Raw genomic sequence first — 25206 nt, 5'->3', positions numbered from 1 at the left:
ATCCTCAAAAAGGGCTAGTCCTAAAGAGGTTGATATACCATTGCTTAAATAGGTATTACAGTGTTCCCACAATCTTTATTAAATCCTGGTGCTGTAGAGAAAAGACAGAAAGCTAGATTTGTCTACTGGTCCCAATGCAGCTACCGATTTGGCTCCATCTGGTCCCCTGCTGCTCGTCTTCCTGCTTTAGAGACAAGAGGTCAGAGCAGGTCCCGCCACACTCAGCCAATCACTGGCCGCAGCAGTGTCTTGTCTCGACAGTTAGTTGGTTGATCATGAAAGTCCTGCTCTGACCTCTCTTCTTGGAAGCAGGCAGGGTCTTCCAGGAGCTGCAGTGGTATCTAAAAGGTATTGTCATTACTGATGTAAGAACTTAATGCAGATGGTTCTGGCTATTGTAATCCCACTAAACATTGGGATTGTCAGAGAAAGCTGTAGACAGTAAAAAGAAAACTTTTGAGTTTTAACGGCACCGATTTACTGTAATGCATTGTCTGAGTCTTCCAGGAAAAGTTCATCCAGAGGTTTTGTTATCTTTTTTTCATAAGCAAGAGATCCCCTAGTATGAGGCCTGTTTGCCATGATATGGCATATAGAAAAGCTTTACATACAATATGTGTGTAACACATTATCCAGTGTGTCTGCTGTAGATGTTCATATGTATCCACTTCTTACCGTGTATTGATAAATAGAGTCCATTTAACAGCATCTCTAGTTGGGGGGGGGGGGGGGGGGGGGTCGCATGTCTAGTTGATACTGTATCTCATGACAGTGGTGCTTTAAATTATACTTTTTCCTTTTGTACTTTGAAGACTTACCAGAATTATCAGAGTAATAGTTGAGTTATACTATTCCAGAAATATCCTGTCTTCTACAATTTCATTAGAAGGAAGCTGTGGAAATGCGATCATTTAATTATGTATTATGTTTTAGGAGCCAGTGAAGAGATTATTAGCACTTACTGAAACTTGTCTAGTGGAACGAGACCCAGCAACCTACAACATTGTAACGCTCAAACCACTCGGAGAGGTGAGTCCCAGTTGTGATTTGAGGTTTTGACAGATTTAGCTTCTTCAAGCAGAAAATGCAGCTTTGGTTACCTGCCATAAACTTTAGCACATGGCTTTGGGAAACGCTTGGAAGTGTAAATAAACACAATAAAATATCTGTTCACTTCTGTCATATACTTGTTTTAGAAAGAACGATCTTCTGGGATTGAGTCTTCAAAATCCTACAAAATGTGCGCATACTGCGTCTGAAACAAATGTTTGTGTACTCTGCTTTGCCAACTTGGCTACATAGTTGAAGTGTATCTTACTGCAGTACTTTCTCATAGAAAATAGATGATCATAAATTATATATGTTTAATGCTCCTTTCCTAAAGAATGGAAAATATGTTAAACTTAATTCAGATTTCCTGCCAAATTTCACAAACTGGATCTCAAAGTGCATATTTTTTTTTTGTCTGTTGGGCACATAAGTATATTCTCTATGCTTATGCAAGCACATATACAGTTATATCTGTATTAAAACAAAGCTCTCTTTGATTTACATTGCTATCACAGGCAAAGCATATCAAAATTTGTAATTCAAGTTCATTTTCAAAATCTAAATATAAATGTTATCAGCCTTAACAATAAAACCAGGTGAAGTATATGACGTTGATTATTTTGTGACAGTGGTAATGGAACCTTTCAACTGGTGGAATATATGACAGTAGGGGAACTTTCAGTTCTTAAAGCGGATGTGTTAGAAGCTGCAAAAAGAGCCAAATTGTCATCGTTTAATGACTGGTTCACAGCATCTCTAAAACTGCAGAACTTTTTTGGGTGTTCCTTGTATGCAGTGATTAGAACTAGGGATGCACCGAAAGGGAAATTTTGGTCCGAAATCGAAAATATAGGCTGTGCTTGGTTGAAAACTGAAAAATACATTGCTCTGCCCACTTTTAGTAGTAAGGGTATTTATGCATGCAGCGTTACCAAATATGTTTATTTTTGTTCATTTTATTTGAAAAAGTGTGTGGGAGAGGGTGATTTAAAGGTTTGTTTATGGCAAGTTTTTTTTATTTATTTATTTATTTTTACATTTATTACCTTTTTTATTTTTTACAATTTATTTCACCACATAGGGCAGTGTTTTCCACACTGTGCTTCCAGTTGTTGAAAAACTACAACTCCAAGCATGCCCAGACAGCCAAAGGCTGTAGAGCATGCTGGGAGTTGTAGTTTTGTAACAGCTGGAGACCCACAGATGCACTGCTGTGCTTGTAGACACTGATCAATGCTGTGCCTATAATACAGCACTAAGTGTTTTCGGCGTTAAATTACTACAGGCTGCTTAGGCTGCCTGCATTATTGGAGCGCCGATCGGACAGGACGGAGGAAGGTAGGGAACCTCTGCCAGTCCTTTTAGCTGATCGAGAAACCACAGGTTTTTCCACGCGTGTCCAGATCAGCTCCACTGAGCTTCTAGAGATTGTTTTCGCCATTTTTGACGCAGTGATCAACTTTGATTGCGGTATTTAAAGGGTTAATGCCAGACATCACACGTAACCGTGATGTCATGCATTAGCCAGTATGAAGCGAGCTCAGCAACACTGCTCAGCTACATCCACAGAGCTCAGCTTCCCCCGCCGCACGGCTGCGCCGTATACATATGGTGGCCAGTTATGGAAGGGTTAAATAATCTCTTTCCAGCGCTAGGCACTGCTGGGAAGAGATACAGTGGGCCCATAATAGAGGGGGCCAGGCTGCGTCTTCATTACACAGGACTTGCCTATATAAACTCTAAGCCATGCCACTACTTTAAGCCACGGCAACAGGAATTATCGGCGGGAAATTCCCTTAGCCGAAAGGGCCATCTTCTGACGATAAATTTCAGTGGTTGAAATTTCGGTATATCCCTAGTTAACACCTACCATAAGTGGTCCAAGGAAGGACTTCAAGGCATCTGATGACAGGGTCATGCAACAAAGGCTCATTGATGTGCACGAGGAGCAAAACCGTTTGGATTTGAATATTCATGGTCGCTTGTCACGTGAGTGCCTTTGCCTACTGAGTGCTCACGTGACCAGCGACCATGAATATTCAAATCCAGCCAGTGGGCCCACCTCCAGCACGCAATTCGCCGAAGATAGAAGCCGGATTTCAGAGGGACCAGGCGCCAGACTGCAGGTATGTATATTAGTTAGAGACCCCACATCGGTCTCCTGTTCACCCTCACTGTAACCTGGTGTATTGGGTTTAGTGTGGGTGAACGGTAGAGATGAGCGAAGTTACAGTAATTCGATTAAGCACAAACTTCTCGGCTCAGCAGTTGCTGACTTTAGCCTGCATAAATGAGTTCAGCTTTCAGGTGCTCCGGTGGGCTGGAAAAGGTGGATGCAGTCCTAGGAAAGAGTCTCCAGCCCACCGGAGCACCTGAAAGCTGAACTAATTTATGCAGGCTAAAGTCAGCGAACGCCAAGCCTCGAGGTTCGTGATGAATCAAATCACTAACTTTGCTCATCTCTAGTGAACGGGATGACAGTCTTCCTTTAAAATTTTATTTTAATGATCCTGTACAGTGAGGCAAAACCACAGAATCTATAGTTAAAATGGAGGTGATGGACAAAAGTTCTACTTTTGTTAAGGAAAGTGTGGTTGAGGGTGGTACATCTTGTATATTAACAGGTTGTTTTTTTTATCCATTTGTTTAGATTTTTGCACTTGTGTATGACCCAGAAAATCCTCAACTCTTTACCATTGAATTTATCAAAGGCCAAATTCGAAAATATTCATCAACTGAAAGGTATTGTCCTTAAAATTTGGGCTGTAAACATACACTTGTTCACTTTGGTCAAGCAGCTATGTTTTGAAGGCACTATGTTAGTGTTGTAAGTCATAGTTATGGAGAGAAGTCATATAAAATTTAAATAAGTTCATTGTGAAGATTTTTGTTTTCAGAGATTCCTTGTTGGCAAGCCTTTTAGATGGGGTCAGAGCTTCTGGCAATAGGGATATTTGTGTAAAAATGACTCCAACACAGAGAGGCCAACGGTGGGGTCTCATGAGTGTACCTGTGGATGAAGAGGTGGAAAGTCTACATTTGAGATTTCTTAATACTCCTCCAAGTAAGTAAACATTATAAAATTGTGTGAAATGAATAAAATATACTATCTTTTCCACTCCTTATGGGGGTTGTCCAGGCAACATAGTTATTATGAATTTGCTCAGGAAAAACACACATTTACTTTACTCGCCCACTGCCGGTATTATGGTGCTCTGGTCCCTGCTGTGCGGTGCTTCTCTGGTTTGGGCACTCTTCTTGTCAGAAATCATGGCGCTGACAGGATGTCCTGCCTCGGCCAGTGATTGACTAAGAGGCAGTAAGACACTCTGGGCCTGAACACCACTCTGGGTCCAAGTGTAATAAACCTTCTCAATCACCCTTTCATTAATAAAAGCATAACTCTAACTGATGGTAGAAAACTTTTTTGGTTTTCTTTAACTTTTGACTCGGGAAACCCCTCTGATGCCAAAAACAAAGCACACCAACTAAAAGAGTGGACAAGGGACGGAATCATTGGATGCAGTTTGCAGGGGAGAATTACATGAGGTTTATACAAGTGAAGAAAGAAAACAAAGCTTCTAACAGGGGAAGGAGTTGGAGTGCATTTGGTTGCTCGCTATTGGAATTAATTAATTTAATACATGAATGAATTTATAATTTTGATATCTGGTGTAACATACTTTCATTATTATGATTTTTTAGATGGAGTGTTTGCAGATGCAGTCTTCAGGTTTAATTCTAACATCTCTTACAGTGGAGTTCTACATGCAGTAACACAAGATGTAAGTATTATTTGGTATATGATAGTATGAGCTATAGTTTAATATAATATTTTTTAAGCTTATGTTGGATAACCCCTTTAAGCAGCACCCATTAGCTTTTTATTTCATTGTACAACAGATTCACTTGTTAAGTGTCTCTGCTTCTAGACAGGTGGAGTATTGTAATGTATGCATTAGTGTACCGTGCACTTAGGTTTGCTCTTTTTCCTTCTAATAAACAAAATAGTTTTTTTTCTTCTATTTAGCACACATGTTCTTGTTCTATATTCCCATGCAGGGCCTGTTTTCTGAAAACAAGGAGAAATTAATAAATAACGCCATAACATCCTTACTCTCTCAAGAAGGAGAGCAGACGGCGTCTAATGCAGAGCTGGAAAGTCAGTTCCAGGCAGTCAGACGATTAGTGGCTTCAAAAGCCGGATTCCTGGCCTTTACTCAGCTGCCAAAGTAAGAAAGCATTACAATGAAAGTCTATCTTCTGCTGATCTGCTAGTTGCCTGAGGTCTTGCATGCAGTCAGATGTTGGACTTTTACATAAATATTTTATACTCCTTCAAGTAGTTCAGTTATAGCATCCTCCTTGGTGTTCTCATTACTGTACCAAAGTTCACTAAACAGCATTTAGTGGAGTGGCCCTATCTCTGGGCGACTCTGAGGGAGTTTGGTTTTGGACCAAGATTTATCTCATGGGTACAATTATTGTACAATAAGCCAAGGGCATGCATAAAGGCTAATGGGGGCTTATCTCGGAACTTTTCTCTTACCTGTGGTACAAGGCAAGGATGCCCCTTGTCTCCTCTGCTTTTTGCCCTGGCAGTTGAACCCTTAGCGGAACACGTTAGGGTGGCAGAGGAGATAAGGGGTTTCCAATATGGAACCTATGTTAATAAAATCTCATTATACGCAGATGATACCCTGCTATTTTTAGATGATACAGGACCATCCCTAAAGGCGGCTGTGAACTTGTTCGATAGGTTTGGGAAGACCTCGGGAGTATGTATTAATTGGGATAAGTCCTTCTTGTTACTACTGGACCGCCCAGCGGATATTTATATAAAAAAAATGTAAATATTAAAAGTGTTAAACAGTTCAAGTACTTAGGGGTAGAAGTAACCAATAATATTCTAGAGTATGAATCTTTAAATTTGGACCCAATAGTAACCCAATTTAAGAAAAAAATGTAAGGCATGGACAAAATTGCCATTATCAGTAGTCGGGAGGGTAAACCTCATTAAAATGATATATATGCCTCAACTTCTTTATCTGTTGTATAATTCTCCAATATGGATCCCATTTAGCTTTTTTAACAAAATAAATATTCAATTTAGAGAACTATTATGGCACGGTAGAAAGCCAAAAATAAAATTAGTTAATTTACAAAGACCTAAAATATTAGGAGGCCTAGGAAAAAATGTCAAAATCTGTGTTGGAATACTGTTTAATGTATATGAATTTGCTTAATAAAGAAGTATAAAAAAAAAAAAAAAAAAAACAGCATTTAGTGCTTGCAAAGTCTTGGATAGAGCGGTCATGTGGTTTTATCTTAAAAACTGTATGTTCATTTATTTAAAAAGCATTTTCATGGGGGGCGTGGTCTGCATGGCTGAGAGGACGTGCGGACGCTGAGCTCCTGTCATCCTGTGCCCATATCCTGAGTATATCCCTGCCATCCTGCTTTTTCCTGGCTTCTCCCCCTCTGTGTGACCCCTGATGGCCCCTGTGGTGCCTTTATTGGGAGGATCGGTGGAGTTTGGGGAGTGCACCGCGGCCTGTGGGGACCTAGGCCGCAAAGCCTGGGCCCTCCGTTCCCGCCTCCGCACCGGAATCCCCGCTGCAGCGCTCCTGGATGAGCAGGAGTTTTACTTACTGGGGCCTCTCTGCTGCAGCTTCTGGTGTCCAATCCCAGCGGTGGTGGCTGGAGGAGTCGGGGATCCGGCCCGCCGCGGATCCTGGAAGGAGTTCTGGCGAGGTCCTCCGTGGCTTCCGGTCCAGGCCTTGACTGGCGGAGAAGGTGATCCTGCGCAGAGGAGCGGCGGCTGGATCCTTCTCGTCTGCTGCTGATCCGCTGGTTGGGACTGTGCTGGCGGTGTGGGGAGAGTGGTGTCCCGTGGAGAAGAGGCTGTGCTGCCGGTGAGGGGGCTCTTGCTGGAGTCTCTGCTCGGCCATCCTGTGAGTACAGCTCTGTGCAGGGGGGAGAGGGACGGACTGCCGTGCTAAGGGGGCGGTGGAGAGAGCCCCTGGACATCTGGGCTGAACACCATACGGGGGGCTTGCTGCTGCATTGAAGGGGGCCATTAGTGCTGCCCCACTGAACGTAGGAGGAGCCCCCCTCTGGCCTGCATATTGCACCTGAGCCCGAGAGTCCCCCTGGGTGGTTGGAGGTGCTCCCTGACCCCTCTTCTCCTCTACCTTACACCCCTGCTCCTGAAGCCTCTGTGCTCCCCCCCCCCCCCCCCAACCCCTCCCCCTGCTGAAGTGGTGCTGCACTGTGGATTTGTCCTGCTGAAGGGAAACCTGAACTGCACATCATACCATATTGTGTCTACCTACTATTACCTTGACTGTCCATAACTATGGGCCGGAAAAATAATGAGGGAGCAGGTCCCTCACAGCAGGGGGCCGGTGGGTCCTCCTCATCTAGGAATACATTGGCGCTTCAGAAGGAAGTTGCTGCAAAGTTGGAGAGGTTTGCACTAAGACAGCCTTCCCCTGATTCGCCGGTCCGTAAGGAGACCCCCTTTCCTATGATCGATGTGGGAGCCCCCATTGACCCGCTGGAGGACTATGACGCTTTCATGCAGGCTTCCGCTGTGGACTCACATGTGTCACTGCCTAATACCCCTCCTGCTCTGTCTGGTGTGATGGCTGCTGCCCCCACTATGCCTGCTGCTGAACCCATTCTGGCTGCATTGTTTGCAGAAATACAAAGATGTAACTCTACCCTCTCTCAACTGACTACTCAGGTGAGCACTGTGCAATCTGCTATCTTCTCGGCTGTGGAGGACCGGATTAGTGATGTTGAGACTACTGTGGTGCCTTTAGTCCGGGACTCTACTAGACATGGTCAAGACATTGCTATGCTCAAGGCTAAAGCAGATGATCTGGAAAATCGTCTGCGCCGTAATAACGTGCGGATCATTGGTCTGCCTGAGAAGTGTGAGGGCCGTACACCAACAGAGTACATGGAAACCTGGCTCAAGGAGGTGTTTGGTGCTGATAATCTGACCCCTCTCTTTGCTGTGGAGAGGGCTCATCGAGTCCCCATGAGGCCTTTCCCTCCAGGAGGTCCGCCCAGATCTATGCTGGTAAAACTTCTACACTACTGGGACTTGGTACTTAAACTGGCTAGAGCAAAGCAGTCGGTGACCGTGGATAACCATGTCATTTCTTTCTTCCCGGACTTTTCGGCAGAGGCGCCTCCTTCATGGATGTTAAAAGGAGACTGCGTTCCCTGGATTTACAATACTCTATGCTGTTTCCTGCTATGCTACGGGTGGCTGCACTGGGTACCACCCACTTCTTTGAGGGAGTGGATGCTGCGGTCCGTTTGTTGGACACACATGAGGCTCAATTGCGCCGGAGAGCCCAGGGAGGCTCACCGGATCCTGCTCCGGCCTGAACGTGTGCATTGATATCCTATGCGGAACCTGTGTGGAATAATGTTACTAGTTTTTTTTCTTTTTAGGACTTCCACTCTCTGATTGCAGTTATATGCCGCTGTCTGGATTATTGGGGGGGGGGGATGTGGGGTTTGAAATATCTCTAACTGCATATTCATGCTTGTTTTGATCCTCTGGGGAGGGGGTGGGCCTTCCGGGTTGGGAAATAGTGATGGATGTCCATAAGGGATATGTTAACTAATGTTTTTTTTTTTTATGCAGGAGTGCTCGTGTGGCATGTTTGCAAATGCTTGGTTGGCTGTCTGGCTGGTGGCGACGTGCACTCGCCTTGTTCTGCTTATCCTGGTATATTTTCTGGCTGTGTCTGAAGAGTGTTGGTGGCTGGTGTGGGCATGATTGCGCTCCTGGATGTCGCGTGCAGCAGCGCTTAGTGTTGTTGAGTCAGTGTGTTGAGTCAGTGTGTTGAGTCTGGGTGTTGGTCTGTTTTCACCAGTTTTTTGGTTTTGTTTTCCTTCTCTCCCTCCACTGCTATGTGCTCTTCAAGAATGCTCCCTATATGTGTACTCCTGAACCCGATGTGCAGGTTTGTTGCTTTTGGGGCTGTTATCTGTTTATTGATGAATGATGGCGATTTTTAATTTGATAGGATGGAATGTTAGGGGGCTGGGTGATGTGTCCAAACATTATGCTGTTTTTAATGCGGTGAGACATTTTCATCCCGCTATATTATGTCTTACTGAGACTCACCTGACGGGGGCCACCACAGAGGTTCTTCATAGAGCCTGGGTTGGTCACTCGTTCCATTCTACTTATTCCACTCATGCTAGAGGGGTCAGTATATTGGTCCATAAATCTATTCCATTTAGTGTACTCTCCTCTAGCATTGACCCGGAAGGTAGATATATCAGTCTACTGGGCATGGTTTCTCACCGTATGTTTATACTTGTAGGACTGTATATCCCTCCCCCGTAAAGTGGAGATGTTGTGCATCGAATGTTATCTATAATTTCAGGTTTTCCAGTAGCCCCTGTTCTTATATGTGGAGACTTTAACCAGGTCTTGGATGCTTCAGTAGATCGGTTTTGGGGCTCCCGACCCCCCCCCCCCCCCCCCCCGCCCTCGCTCTAGGTCGACTGGACTTGCTAGCATACTATCTGAGGTTGATCTATTTGATTTGTGGCGCTGTCGCAATCCCACCACCCTGCAGTACTCTTGTTACTCGGCCACGCACAGGACTCTTGCTAGAATTGATTTGGCAATAGGAGATGGGTATATGGCTAGAATGGTTAGACGCATAGAATACTTGGCTAGAGTCCTCTCTGATCACTCCCCTCTTAGGCTGCAGCTTGATTTCACGGATAGTGCTGGAGGGGTGCACCCTCTGTGGAGACGACTGAACCCGTTCTGGCTACAGGTACTGACCACAGCTGAAATCACCTGTGCTGAACTTAGGGAATATTTTGCCTTAAATGTGGGTTCGGCTTCGGTCTCCGCAGTATGGGACTCCCTTAAGGCGTATTTGCGAGGCCTATTCATACGTGATATTAGTATACATAAATCGTTTACAAGGGATAGGGGCAAGAGGCTGAGATTGACGGTGGTTGAAGCTGAGAATGCATATGTTTCGGCTTCCTCTCCAGTGGCTGAGGAGACCTGGTTGAGGGCACAGGCAGACTATAAAGTGTACTTGGATGAGTCAGCTGAAAATAAACGCTTTTTTGTTAAGCAACGTTATTTTGAATGTGGTGAAAGTACCGGTAAACTGTTGGCTTCCATTTCCAGGGCATAGCAAGGCATATCGTTTATCAGTTGTTTGCGGGACAGGCAGGGACGTGAGATCACTGATGATGGAGGGATTTTGGACGTGATGTTGGCCTTCTATCAGGATGCATATTCCTCCAGGGCCTTATGCTCTGAGAAAGCCCTGAGGGAGTATGTACGTAGGGCTAGGTTGCCTTCCCTTACTCTGGAGCAGAGGAGTGAGCTGGACTCGCCTGTCTCTCTAGAGGAATTGGAACGAGCTCTAAAAGATGCCAATAATGAGAGAGCCCTGGGCCCTGATGGCCTCCCCAGTGAGGTCTATAAAAAATTCTCGGGTGTCCTGCTACCACAACTGTTGCGGGTGGTGGAGTCAGCGGTTTTAGAGGGTTCGCCTCGCTCCATGATGGAAGCCATCATTGTACTTATTCCAAAACCTGGAAAGGACCCTCAGTGTGCGGGTTCCTATAGACCGATATCACACTCTTATGTGCTGATGTGAAGCTGCTGGCTCGGGTGCTCGCTAACATGTTGGCTGGGATCAGACTGGATTTATGCCCGGTAAATCTACTGTTGATAACATCAGGAGGGTGTATCTAAATCTACAGATGTCTCAGGATGGTACGGGAGCTCGCTCGGTTTTCTCCTTGGACGTTTCCTATGTTTTTTCCTATGTTTTTTTTTTTTTTAATAGTTTTTATTAAAGTTTTTCCAAGAAGAATTACAAACACAGCAAAGCATCCACCGATGCCGCTTTATCATACATTACGTTGAATCTTGTTTCTCCAGTTTACAAACACAACAAGAAAAACAGAAAACAATAAAATTTTGTTCCTCTATAAGTCGTTAAAATCCTTTGTTTCAAGAATTGGAAAGCTGTAATAAAACATCAATCACACCTCCTGTACTCTGCGTATTTTGTACTACCATATGTAACTGTTTTCATAAGTAGTTACTAAGTATTTTGCTATTCTGCTATTTGTGAACAGGGTATTTTACAGTTAAGCGGGTGATCGGTTATCCTAATGACTCATAGCTCTGTCAACCTAATAGTTAATCATTAAAGATCAGACATTTCAAATGTCAACACAATAGGGGGACTGTTTCTATAGCTGCCATCTTCTTTCGAAGGTGGTATATCTGTTAGAGCCCATTGCAATAAGTTGTGGAATATGTTGTGTTGACCTTTGCAATGTGTGTTTTTGGACGGGATAGCTGGAGTTTTCCACCCACTTACCAAAGCCGTTTTTGCTATAATGCAGATGATACAATAAAAAGCTCGGTGTTGGCTGTGTATTTTAGAGAGTGATAAGAATAGCAGTACTGACTGAGGCGACCAAGGTACCTCGGTTCCCAGAATCTCTCTCACCAAGGTAGCGCATATTTTAGCTTGCGGGCATGCCCACAATATGTGATACAGTGTTCCCTTTCCACCACAGCCTCTCCAGCATTTATCAGAAGTATTAGGGTAAATTAGGGAAAGTCTTTCAGGTGTGTAGTACCATCGTAAGAATGTTTTCATAGCTGATTCTGTATGCGTAGAGCAATGAAATGCCTTGTGAATGTGTTGGAATGCTGTCTGCCACTCTACCTTCGAGAATGATGCCCTGAGGTCCCTCTCCCAAACTCGCAAAGGGTGGGTTTAGTCAATGTCCTTTTTTGCATTAGAGCATTGTAAAATAGTTTAAGGCCCTTTTTGGGCTGGGAGAGTAAACCCAACGCGCCTACTTCTCCAGAGGATGGTGTAATGGTCAGTAGAAAGTGTCTTATCTGCAAAAACTTGTAGAAGTCCTGAGTCGATAACTCATATCTAGACATCAAACTAGAGAATGTAGTTAAATTTGGACCCTCCCTCCACATGTATTATACCATTCCCAATCCACCTAACTAGATCCAAGTTCGGTATAGAGGCTTGTATGAACGTGAGGGATATGTCCTCTATTCCCATCTTAAGCGGCTCAGCACCGTGTGATATGAAATACTCCCATGCCTTGTATGTTGCTTTAATGATAGGATTAGTCAACTTAGGCAGGGGGGGGGGGGGTGTATTCCAGTATGGAGCATAGAGCAAATCCTTTAGTGTGTAAGGTGTCGCATACACTTGTTCTATATCCATCCAAGGGAGTGATTGCGAGTTGCACCACCAATGCTTCAGAGACCATTGTTGAAATATTATAATTATGTATGTCTGGGGATCCTAGACCCCCTGCAAATTTAGTTTTCGTGAGGATGCTCGGAGACAGCCTGGGCTTTCCCCCTGCCCATATGAAATGAGTGAGCAGTTTTTGCGCTTGTCTAAAGAAGGACAAAGGAAGAGAAATAGGAAGAGTCCTGAAGAGGTAAAGAAATTTTGGAAGTAAGAACATCTTAACCCCTTAAGGACTCAGCCCATTTTGGCCTTAAGGACTCAGACAATTTAATTTTTACGTTTTCATTTTTTCCGCCTCGCCTTCTAAAAATCATAACTCTTTTATATTTTCATCCACAGACTAGTATGAGGGCTTGTTTTTTGCGCGACCAGTTGTCCTTTGTAATGACATAACTCATTATATCATAAAATGTATGGCGCAACCAAAAAACACTATTTTTGTGGGGAAATTAAAACGAAAAACGCAATTTTGCTAATTTTGGAAGGTTTTGTTTTCACGCCGTACAATATATGGTAAAAGTGACGTGTGTTCTTTATTCTGAGGGTCAATACGATTAAAATGATACCCATTATTATATACTTTTATATTATTGTTGCGCTTAAAAAAAATCACAAACTTTTTAACCAAATTAGTACGTTTATAATCCCTTTATTTTGATGACCTCTAACTTTTTTATTTTTCCGTATAAGCGGCGATATGGGGGCTCATTTTTTGCGCCATGATCTGTACTTTTTTTTGATACCACATTTGCATATAAAAAACTTTTAATACATTTTTTATAATTTTTTTTTAAATAAAATGTATTAAAAAAGTAGGAATTTTGGACTTTTTTTATTTTTTTTCGTTCACGCCGTTCACCGTACGGGATCATTAACATTTTATTTTAATAGTTTGGACATTTACGCACGCGGCGATACCAAATATGTCTATAAAAAATGTTTTTTACGCTTTTTGGGGGTAAAATAGGAAAAAACGGACGTTTTACTTTTTTATTGGGGGAGGGGATTTTTCACTTTTTTTTTACTTTTACATTTTTTTACATTTTTTTTTTTACACTTGAATAGTCCCCATAGGGGACTATTCATAGCAATACCATGATTGCTAATACTGATCTGTTCTATGTATAGGACATAGAACAGATCAGTATTATCGGTCATCTCCTGCTCTGGTCTGCTCGATCACAGACCAGAGCAGGAGACGCCGGGAGCCGCACGGAGGAAGGAGAGGGGACCTCCGTGCGGCGTTATGAATGATCGGATCCCCGCAGCAGCGCTGCGGGCGATCCGATCGTTCATTTAAATCGTGAACCGCCGCAGATGCCGGGATCTGTATTGATCCCGGCACCTGAGGGGTTAATGGCGGACGCCCGCGAGATCGCGGGCGTCGGCCATTGCCGGCGGGTCCCTGGCTGCGATTAGCAGCCGGGATCAGCCGCGCATGACACGGGCATCGCTCCGATGCCCGCGGTTATGCTTAGGACGTAAATGTACGTCCTGGTGCGTTAAGTACCACCTCACCAGGACGTACATTTACGTCCTGCGTCCTTAAGGGGTTAAATGTGGCAATTCGTCCCACCCATGAAAACCCTGATTTAGATAGTCTATGTCCGTTTTAATTGTTGTTAGTAATTGTTCGTAATTATCTGTATATAATAATTTAGAGGGGTATGACAATTGTATCCCCAAATACTGCAGTCCAGTTACCAGTTAAACGCCAATCAAAAGTATTTTCCTTTTGTAGAGTAGTTAAAATTTGAGGTGTCAGATTCACCGGTAATACCTGGGTCTTTGTACTATTCAGTAGATAGTGAGAAAGTCTACCATACTGAGAGATATTTTCCATTACCGCCGGCAGGGATCCCTCGGGGTCTGTGAGGGTTAAAATCACATCGTCCGCATACATAGAGATTGTGTGTTCCATATGGCCAATCGTAACTCCCAACACTCTCATCTAATCGCATGGATAGAATATAAATCAGGGGTGAAAGAAGACACCCCTGACGTGAGCCATTAGTTATGCCAAAAGGATCGGACAGGAAACCATTAGCCAACACTTTTAGCTGTCTGTTTGGAGTATAGCGATGAGAGGGCTAGCATTATGTTACCTGAGAAACCCATGTGTGATAGAGCCGAGAAGGCGAATGATCAGCATAACCGGTCGAACGCCTTCTCGTCATCCAGTGCTAACACCACTGCGGTAGTTCCAGTACGCTCCAGGTGATTCAGAATATACAACAGTCGCCTAGTATTATCGGACGCCTGATGGCCAGCCACAAATCCCGACTGGTCAGCATTAACCAGAGATGGCAGGACTAAAGCGATGCGACAGGCCAGAAGTTTTGCAAAAATCTTTTAAGTCCTGGTTCAATAGTGAAATTGACCTGAAGTTTTGAGGCCTATCAGGCGTTTTACCAGGCTTTGGCAGTGTGGTAATAACTGCTTGGAAATTTTCTGAAGGTAACGTCCCTGTTTGCATCGCTGTCCTACAGAACTCTCTGGGAGGGATTTTATTATTTTAATTACTTCAGCCTCAGTTATGTCACAATTTAAATCTTCTCGTTGTGTAGATGATAAGGAGGGGAGTTTTAGTCTTGTCAGATATGAATGTATAGCTAAATGTAAGTCTGGCGGCTCAGGGATAGAATCTCGTAGATTGTATAGCTGAGAATAAAATGTGCCAAATCCATTCGCTATATCCATAGGAGTGAATAACTTTTCATTAGTTACAGGGTGCAATATGTATGGGATACGAGCTTTAGCTTAGCGCTGTTTTAGCCTATTTGCCTGTAATATACCAGCTTTTTTGTTTTGGGAATAATAACGTGCCTGTAATTTCCTATATGATTTTTCATAAGTAGTTAGAAGGAGGCATCGTAGATCTCTCCTCAGGCAGGTCACTAATTTTGCGTTGTCAATTGTAGGGGCAGATTGATTAATCTCTTCCGCCTTTCGTAGCTCTATCAATGTGTTTGTAATTTTTTGTTCTCTCTGCTTTTTCAATATAGAACAATATTTTATACAGGATCCTTATACCACTGCTTTGTGGCAATTCCACACAACAAGTGGGTCCACTCCCTGAGACACATTCTTATCAAAGTATTCGCTAATATCAGTCTTCAGTTTATCTGCAAATATGGGATGAGCCCACAGCATAGGATTATTTCGCCAAGTATATGTTGTTGGGGATGGGTAACCGCTGCTTGGTCAGACCATTTTATTAGCTCTATTGTTGTTTTAAGAGAAAGCTCTATTAGGGATCTATCTGTTAGCATCATGTCTATTCATGAATAGACATTATGCACTCCTGACAAAGTGTATTCTCTACTAGTGGTATGATGGATACGCCAGGTGTCATAGAGATCTTCAGATAGGAGAAAGGAGGAAAGAGAAGCAGAGGAAAAATGAGAAAAAGATGTAGAGTCTATAGAAACGTTAGAGACTGTATTAAAATCACCGCATAATAGCAGGGAACCCCAGTCTGAACTCCGAGCAACCCTCATCAAGCGCTTCAGGAACCTCATTTGTCCCCTGTTTGGTGCATACAAAGATGGTGCAGCGTAAAAACCACATACCTCCCCTGTTGGTACGCAATAACTTCTTTTAGTGCAAACGCCACTGTGTTTTTTGACAGCGATCATCACTCCCTGGACTTGGAGCTGTGGTGAGAATGAAACACGTGAGAATGCAGCGTGATGGATTCTATCTGCGTCTTTCGCTACTAGATGCGTTTCCTGTACACAGAAAATTTCACACTTTAAAGACTGTGCTTCTTTCCACATATAGGAACGCCTATGAGGGGCGTTAAGCCCGTTCACGTTTAAGCTAGCAATAGTTATAGCCATAATTTAGTAATTTTGTACAGATGATAGTAAAAGCATAGTAAATGAATATAGTAAAGGTGGGACGCACCCCCCAGCCAGCATGCGCCCACAGTGTATACATAAAGTACAGGTTGGAGACTTGAGACAAAAATAATACCATTGGTATAAAGCATCAGAAAACACAAAAAACAAAAACACACAAACAGTAACAAGGACAGAAAGGACGGTATACCGGAGCAACCACCGTCCCTCATCAAATGTTTAGGTCTGGGGACCCTGTGGGCTCTGTCAACAATCAGTTCGGCAGTCGGACAGTCTGGCAACACTGTTTTAATCATATCATGCACATAGCTTGGAATATCATTTGGAGCCACAGATTCTGGTATTCCACGCAATTTAACATTATTTCTGAGGCTCCTATCTTCAAGATCAGCTATCTTGCGTTTAAGAGCAGACACTTCTTCTTCCAAATCATCTCTCAGATCAATTAAAGTATTATGAGACATAGCGAATTCTCCAATTTTTTTTTCTAGATGATCAATCCTGGTTTCAATTGCCCGGATAGAGGATTGTACTGGGTTAACCAGTCTGTTGATATCTTGTAAAAAGGTAGATCTTAATAGTAGCAGCATGTCTCTCAAAGTGGTGTCTGTTATAGCCTGTTATTAACTGTAATTGATGCTAGAGGGTTCACATCCTCCTCACGTTCCCCCTCCTCAGAACGTCTATCAGAGCTCACCTCTTGTTCTCTGGCCAGCACTGCAAATCTGGAGCCCCCCTTAACGCTGCTGGTACTCTCTGGGCTGCTTTGTGCTGACTCAGCTCTCCGTCCAGCTCCGGTGTCATCGCGTTCTTTTGCTGCGCCATCTGAGCCTCTTTTCTGGGTCATCGGCGTATCATCCTCCAATTTTCCTGGCTGGTTCACAGCTGCCAAGGTGCGGATCTCCGGGTCAGATGTGGATCTCCAGTGTCGCTGGGAGGAAGCGCTCGCTCTTTTGCCTGTGTGAGCGCTCTGTCGCAGGTGAGGAGCTGGTCTCGTCGGCGCCATCTTTGTTGCAGGCCGAGCGGGGTACAAAATGAAATTTAGCCAGCGAGCTGACCTTAGGTTTCTGCCTCCGTCTCACCGGCATGTCTACGGGTGACCTGGGGTCCCTCAGTAGCTCTGGAGTGCTTTTTATAGTTGCGGTTAGGTCGCTTTTACAGGCTTCGGTGCAGAGCTAGCTCAGACTGCAACCATGCGCCTCGGCTGCCAGGCCACACCCCCCTCCTTTCCTATGTTAAGCTTCTTTGCCCGCCTCAGAGTCAATGGTAAGATCTCACCATAGTTTGCTCTGCAGAAGGGTACAAGACAGGGATGCCCCCTGTCGCCCTTGCTTGTTGCCATAGCTATTGAGCCCCTAGCTTGCCTGTTGAGAATGTCACCAGATATAATAGGGTTTCGGTATGGGACTGTGGAGGAGAGGGTGGCACTCTATGCCTATGACATGTTATTATTTCTGGGAGATACGGCCCATTCGCTAACCCCAGTTATGTCTCTTATTGCAGAATTTGGTTCCTTTTCGGGTTTGCTTATCAACTGGGACAAGTCCGTTCTGATGCCTCTGGACCCCTTGCCAGATATACCTCAAATTGCTGTCTCCAAGATACAAGTGGCCTCTAGCTTTAAGTACCTGGGGATATATATTACTCCCTCCGTACATGATTTAGTCTCTCGTAATCTAATCCCCCTTCTAGATAAGAGCTCCCAAAAAGTATCTGTCTGGTGCAAGCTCCCAATCTCAGTGGTTGGCCATACAAATTTAGCTAAAATGGTCCTTATGCCGCAACTGTTGTACATTTTGCAGAACTCTCCGGTGTGGATTGCGATGGCCCACTTTCAAAGGATTCAGCGACTTTTCCGACATTTCGTGTGTGGGGGGGGGGGGGGGGGGAAATTAAATTGGAGACGTTACAGAGGGGTAAATCATCGGGGGGACTAGCACTACCGAATCCATGGCTGTACTATATTGCGTCGCAGTTACATCAGGTGAGGGGGTGGGCATCACTTTCCACATTGGGTCCTACAGGTCGACTGTTTATGACTAAGCATAGTGGTAGAATACCGCTACACATTCTGGAGATTGGGGCTCTCACTAGACCTCCTGACTCTCCTCTCACAACTCGATTACTTAGTAAACTATGAGGCCACGCGAAAAAACTGCTAGGCATAACAAGTTATCTTAAATTCACACTGCTGTGGCATAACCCTGGTTTGCCTGTCTTTAATTCGTATGCTGAAGCTGAGTTCTGGGAGAAGAGGGGACTCTGTGAATTGGGTCAATTGGTTGATCAGGGGGTGGTTAGGACTTTTGAGCACTTACAAGAAGACTTTGCCCTACCTTGCTCCTCTTTTTTTTACCGTTCCTTGCAGATTCGCCACGCCTATGAAACGCAGAATAGGATGGGACTGTTAACTGTACAGACTAATCCTGTACTAGAATCTCTTGTCACTAAGAGAGAGTCAGCCGGTGTGATTTCTTGGCTTTATGGGGAATTACTTCGTTTTTATCACGAGGGCTTCCCTCTGACGGTCCGTTCTAAATGGGAGAGGGACTTTGGGGTCCTGACTGACGAGGAGTGGAGCGTTGTACTGGCGCTTACCCCCTTTTTCTCTGTGTCGGAATCTAACCGGTTATCCCAGCTGTTTTTTCTACATGGAGTGTACAAGACTCCACTGTTCCTAAACAAGATAGGTGTAAAGGTCTGACTCTGCCTGTCCACGTTGTGGTGAGTTAGAGGCACACCTGGTTCATATGATGTGGACGTGCCCCTGCCTAACTGTGTACTGGACTGGGGTACTACAACTCATTAAGATGGTCTATGGAGTGACTATACCTAGGGCCCCCAAGGAATGCTTGCTGGGACTGATAGGCTGCAGTCAAGAGCCCTCTATGGTGGAAGTTGGGATTCTGAAAGTCTTATACCAGGCCAGGAAGCTGATTGCACAATTCTGGATCAGATCCTCCCCTCCGGGGGTGGCTGATCTCATAACTAGGGTGACTCATGTTGTGAAATTGGAAAAAGGTATATACATTAAGCGCAAGGTGGAGCGGAAGTTTGAGGGTATTTGGGTGTTGGGTGATGCCTGTTATTGTAAAACTGTGAAAAAACGTAATAAAAACTATCTGATTAAAAAAAAAAAAAAATGCATTTTCATATGAAGTTAAAAAAAAAATACACCAGCAAAAATTTTAATATACTCCCCCCCCCCCCCCCTCTATGATTCCCTTTAGCCATTATCCAATTATAGGGGATTAAGTATCACATTAGAAAGGTAAGTACGCGCCATTATGAAATTAAGTACTTTTGTGACTTATTTTGTCTGCAGGTACCCCTCGTACGTAAATTGCACCCAAATTTACGCGCGAAGGGTACCAGCAGACATACTTACACCCATAGGGAGTACAGTGACTTAGTGGGAGATATATCAAAACCTGTGTAGAGGGAAAAGCCCAACAACTTTGTGACCCCCCCCCCCCCCCCTAAAATTAATTTTATTTAGCAATTCATTAAAATCAGACCACTATGGTGCCGCAACTAATTGGTGAATTAAAAGCACAATGTGCCAAACGGCTACTAATAAGCAATTGAAAATAACTCTGTAAAATACAGTGTTTGACAATCTATACTGAAGTGGTAAAGTCTCAGAGGAATGGTGCTGCATCCCCAAGGGTATGTTCACACGTCGGAATTTCTGCAGAAATTCTGTTCAGCTTGCCTTCTCATAATGCATCCTGGTGCTCTCTCTTCATACATATACAGGCACCTGGACAATCACATGACCAAAAGAAAACTCAATTCAGATTAGGCACCTTCTGTGAGAGAACACCAGGATGCATTCAGCAGTGAACAGCCCTGATTATAAGCACTCTGATCTGTCAGCCTTATACTCACCAGGCTGTGGTGCATTGTGTTCTGTCACCTTTCTTTGATGGCAATCTTTTTTTTTTTTTGTTTTTGTTTTTTTTAAAGAATTTATTTAGCATTTTCAAAATAAAGAACATACAAAACAAAATAGAAAACGCACTCCAGGAGCCATAATGCAAGACCCAGTCTTTGGGACCAAAGAGCACTGCAGTGAGTGTAGAAAGTATCATAATACAAGATAGATAGGAGACATGAGCTAGCAAATCTCCCACCAGGCAAAGAGTATAAGGGTATACCCGAAAACCCCCAGAGCAAAACAGGCCCAACAGTGACAGACAACCAAACACAATCACACACCACACACACCCCGGCACTCCCTCCCCCTCCATCACCACCAGGAAACAAATAACCGTGCTAAATCAGACCGACTGGGACCGTTGACCGGGAGGATCAGGAGAAGCCACGGGACCCACACCTTATAAAATTTCTTTGGGCACTTGCGACCGACATATAAAGCATGTTACAGGGGCACATACTTATTTACCAAACTAATCCACCCGGACAGAGGAGGTTTGATTGCCATCTTTAATTGTTTTCAGCTATTTGTGCTATGGGTTCAGACCTGATAGGCTAGTGTTTGCCTCTTCATTGTATATCAAATGAACCTTAAGCACCCACGACCCTACCTCTGGTTCAACAGGTGTGCTTCCTTATACCAGTTGTTTTGCAGGTACTAGCCTTTATAAAGTCACTCAGATCATTGTCATTTTTCTTGCTTCCAGCTTACTATTCACTTACTGCCTAATATGTTACCCATGACAGGTGCCATTGTATTGAGAAACTAAGTGGGAGATTTAACAAAACCTGTCCAGAGGAAAAGTTGCTGAGTTGCCCATAGCAACCAATCAGATCGCTTCTTTCATTTTGCAGAGGCCTTTTCAAAAATGAAAGAAGCGATCTGATTGGTTGCTATGGGACACTCAGCAACTTTTCCTCTGGACAGGTTTTGATAAATCTCTCCCTATGTGTTCACTTCATCTGTCATGGTATTATGGTTATGGCTGATCTGTGCTAAATTCTAATAATGGAATGCTAATAATAATGCATAATATCCATTGTAATTGCTATGTTGTGTGGTTATCCAAACTAACCCTGCTAGAAAGCCTCCTCTTCTGTATTTGTTGTTCATACTGTAAGGAAAAAGTCTGGCCATCTAAATATATCCGTACACTTGCAAAGGCTGCAGTAAAATCTATTAGTTCTTTTGATTTAATAGAGAAGTGGTGGTCTTTTAGTGTTTTGCTTTCATTTCCTGTGTTGGTGTCCATTTTGTTAATATTTATTTATTCTTTTAAATTGAAGGTTTCGGGAACGTCTGGGAGTTAAAGTAGTGAAGGCTCTAAAGAGGAATAATGATGGTGTGACCCATGCTGCTATTGACATGCTGTGTGCGCTTATGTGTGTAAGTGCTTCTTTTTGGCAAATTAGCCACTAGTTTATAGAGATGGTTGGTTTACCCATTGCAAACAATGGGGATATTGATTTCAAAGGGAATTTTCTGGGAAAAGGTAACCCCCTTTAGGTACTGCTATATGCATGTTATAACTGCCTAAATGAGCTGTTATTGTATGTGCCTCTGGATTGGAGGTATTGACAGTCTTTTGTGCAAACATTTGTGAATAAATGTCAGTTTTCATTTAAATCTCTGCACCTTTTAATCCATTGATTTGTCTTATTTAGTCATTGGCAGTCTTTCCTACATGATGACGGACAGCTTTCTCTGTATGCACAGAGTAGGGCTGCCCTTTGAACTTAAGATTACAGAGGTTGTTGGGATTTACATGATTACATGTTAAGACAGAAATGATCTCTTCAGCAGCAGTCTATACATGGAGAGACAAACAGAGGAGCAATGATGGCAAACCTTGGTATGGGGTGGGGTGGGTGGATAAGAGCTACAAGGAGGGATTTGATGGTACCCTGCACCAGCCTTACAGGAAGTCCCACATACAGGGCACTCTGACCTCCTGCACACACAGGAGAGGAGGCTCTGGATTGGTGCTAAGACTGGGAGCACACAACACAGCTGCTGGCTGTGAAATGGCTCAAACTATAAGGATAAAACAAACTACACTACTAGAATATTGCTGATGTGATTATATGTTTAAAAAAAAAAAAAAAAGCCAGAGTTCTTCTCTAATTGAAACCTGGATTTAAAGTGCTTAAAAGGCCATTACTGTGTGTGATCGGTGGGACTTCAACAACATCTTCTTTATTGGTTACCCAGGCTTTATCTGGACACGGTTATTTAAAAGACAAATAGCTGATCAGATAATACTATTCACAGATCATTGTAAATTCTTGTTAGAGAGAGGTATATGAATTTGTGCTTATGCAGAACTGTTGCATTCTTGTTTATATAATCACTATGTTTATTGTATATTTCGCTTTTGGTTTTTATTTCCTTCTGTCTTATTTTACAGGTCATTTAGGCCATGGCTGGTATATTCAGCCTTAAACAAATCAGCTACTCTTTTTATTTAAAAAAATAAATAAAATAAACAGCTGGGGGGAAAAAAATACTGTTTTTCAGCTGTTTTGCATGAAAAATGTCAGATTTTTTTTAATGGCTGGAAATTGCATAAAAATTTTAAAAAAATTTCTTTTTTCCAGTCACAATCATCCATAAACAGCATGTAAATAAATTTTACAGCTGTAAAATTAATGGGTGCTTATAAGATGTTTTACAATTGAGTCCGATAGAACATTGTAAGGCCCAGGTAAAACAAGTACAAAAGCATGGCCTCAGCCACTGTTCTCACATTCCAGTTGCTTTTGCCAGGCAGTAAAGTGTATATTGCTGCTCTATTATGCTCCAAAATGATAGCAATGACTTATAATTGATTTTGTATTTATGTATCAAAATGAATAGTTTATGGTAACCATGTTTCCCAGTTAAAACAGAAGCAATTGAGCCTGTGTTGGAAACTTTTATAATAATCCTACATATGTGTACGCCAGTCCAATGAGTAAAGGCATGTGATCGAGCATTGCTAACTTCCTTAGCTATGCTTTTCCAGAAAATGTGTTATATTCTTTAGGAAAATGTTGGCACTCATTGAAACATGTGATTTATTAGATCATGATCATTAAAAATGATTTATTTTTTGTGTATGTTTAACTAAAACACTCTTCATTTCAGACTAGTGTTCTTTGTGTAACATATAGGGAGATTTATCAAAACCAGTGTTTTTTTTCTTTGAAATTTAGATACGTGAATGCGGAGCACTATGTCAGATTTGGTGGATTGCCACGATGAGCAGGGTTTTTTTTTTCTATGTCAATAAAAAGGTTAACGAGGGCTGTGGGGGAGTTTTTTTTTTAAATAAAAAATGTTTCAATGGGTTGTGTCTTTTATAATTGAATTTTCAGGCTTAGTAGTGGAAGGCGTCTAGTAGACAGAATCCATTACTAAGCCGCGGCTTAGTGTTAGCCCCCAAAACAGCTAGTGCTAACCCCCCATTATTACCCCGGTACCCACCGCCACAGGGGTTCCAGGAAGAGCCGGTACCAACAGGCCTGGAGCATCAAAAATGGTGCTCCTGGGCCTAGGCGGTAACAGGCTGGTGTTATTTAGGCTGGGGAAGGCAAGTAAAAATGGTCCTCACCCACCCTGGTAACGTCAGGCTGTTGCTGCTTGGTTGTTATCTGGTTGAAACTGAAAAAATTTGGGAACCACACACTTTTTATTTTATTTATTTATTTAAAAAAAAAATGCATAGGGTTCCCCCTATTTTCAGTATCAGCCAGATACCAACCAAGCAGCAACAGCCTGACGTTACCAGGGTGGGTTAGGACCATTGTTACTGGCCTTCCCCAGCCTAAATAACACCAGCCTGTTAACGCCTAGGCCCAGGAGCACCATTTTTGATGCTCCGGGCCTGTTGGTACCAGCTCTTCCCGGCACCCCTGTGGCGGTGGGTACCAGGGTAATAATTAGAGGCTAGCGTTAGCTGATTTTGGGGCTAACGCTAAGCCCCGGCTTAGTAATGGATTCCGTCTATAAGACAGCTTCCTCTACTAACCCTGAAAATTCAGTTATAAAAAAACACGGACACATTGAAAAACATTTTTTATTTAAAAAAAAAAACACTCCCCCACAGCCCTCGTTAACCATTTTATTGAAATAAAAAAAAATGCTGGTCATCGTCGCAGTCCACCGAATCTGATGTAGTCCTCCACATCCACGTATCTGAAATGAGAAGAAAAGAAAAACAAGAAATATGGGTTAGTAAATTTTTTGCGCTCTCCCCTGGGAAGAGCGCACATAATGCAGTGTGTTCCTATACAGGGAGCCTCCAGTTGTTGCTAAACTAAAACTCCCATCATGGGGGGCTGTAGTTAAGAAACAGCTGGAGTCTCCCTGTTTGGGAATACACTGCCAGAAAAGCTCTGTATCCATTATGCAAAATGCATAATGTGAACAGAGATCTGTCCCTCTGCCCTTGGACTACTATTCCTATCATGGGACAGAGTCTGTCCTATGATGGGAGTAGTTGTAGTACCGCAGGCTGCTGAGGGATGGCAATTGCACATCCCCCGGCTGCAGGGCTTTTAGAACTACTACTGCCATCATGGGCAGACTCTGCCCATGATGGGAGTTGTAGTCCAGTGGCTGAGGTGCAGATTGCATCGGGTCATTCTGGAGAGACCCGCTGAGATCCGCATTTATTAACTGTAAAAGCCGGCGGTACATGCGGCTACACTGTGCTGCCACCGGCTTCTATATACACTGTCATAATTCATAATCCCCGCCGCCAGGAGAGGGGAGCTCTGATTGGTCAATAGCTATTCTCCAATCAGAGCTCCCGTCTCCTGGCGGCGGGGATTATGAATTATGACAGTGTATATAGAAGCCGACAGCACAGTGGAGACGCATGTACTGCCGGTGTAATAAAGAAAACTGTGACCCTCTGTATAGGGACACAGTTTTCTGCTTACAGCCCACTCCCTCTCACTCCATCCCTGATACCCTTCGTCAGGGGGACGGGGACAGTTTCTCCGCACATATAGTTAATAAATGCGGATCGCAGCAGATCTCCAGAGAATGATCTGCT

The 25206-nt window shown here is 43.4% G+C and overlaps 1 protein-coding gene across 4 annotated transcripts in view; it reads left to right on the top strand.

Annotated features, from left to right (window-relative positions):
• DNAJC13 (DnaJ heat shock protein family (Hsp40) member C13) overlaps positions 1-25206 on the top strand; it is a 244401-nt gene that overhangs the window by 73340 nt on the left and 145855 nt on the right. For all 4 annotated transcript variants that reach the window (XR_008844053.1, XM_056520651.1, XM_056520650.1 and 1 more), the window contains exons 8-13: positions 934-1029; positions 3701-3792; positions 3948-4114; positions 4756-4835; positions 5113-5282; positions 21452-21551. Coding sequence is in view for 3 of the 4 variants with exons in the window: in XM_056520651.1 (XP_056376626.1) it covers positions 934-1029; positions 3701-3792; positions 3948-4114; positions 4756-4835; positions 5113-5282; positions 21452-21551 (705 nt within the window). In the remaining variant the exon portion in view is untranslated. The remainder of the gene's footprint in view (positions 1-933; positions 1030-3700; positions 3793-3947; positions 4115-4755; positions 4836-5112; positions 5283-21451; positions 21552-25206) is intronic.

This window comes from Hyla sarda, chromosome 5 (genome assembly GCF_029499605.1).
Source record: "Hyla sarda isolate aHylSar1 chromosome 5, aHylSar1.hap1, whole genome shotgun sequence".
NCBI lineage: Eukaryota > Metazoa > Chordata > Amphibia > Anura > Hylidae > Hyla > Hyla sarda.
This window is presented reverse-complemented; position numbering and strand designations above follow the sequence as displayed.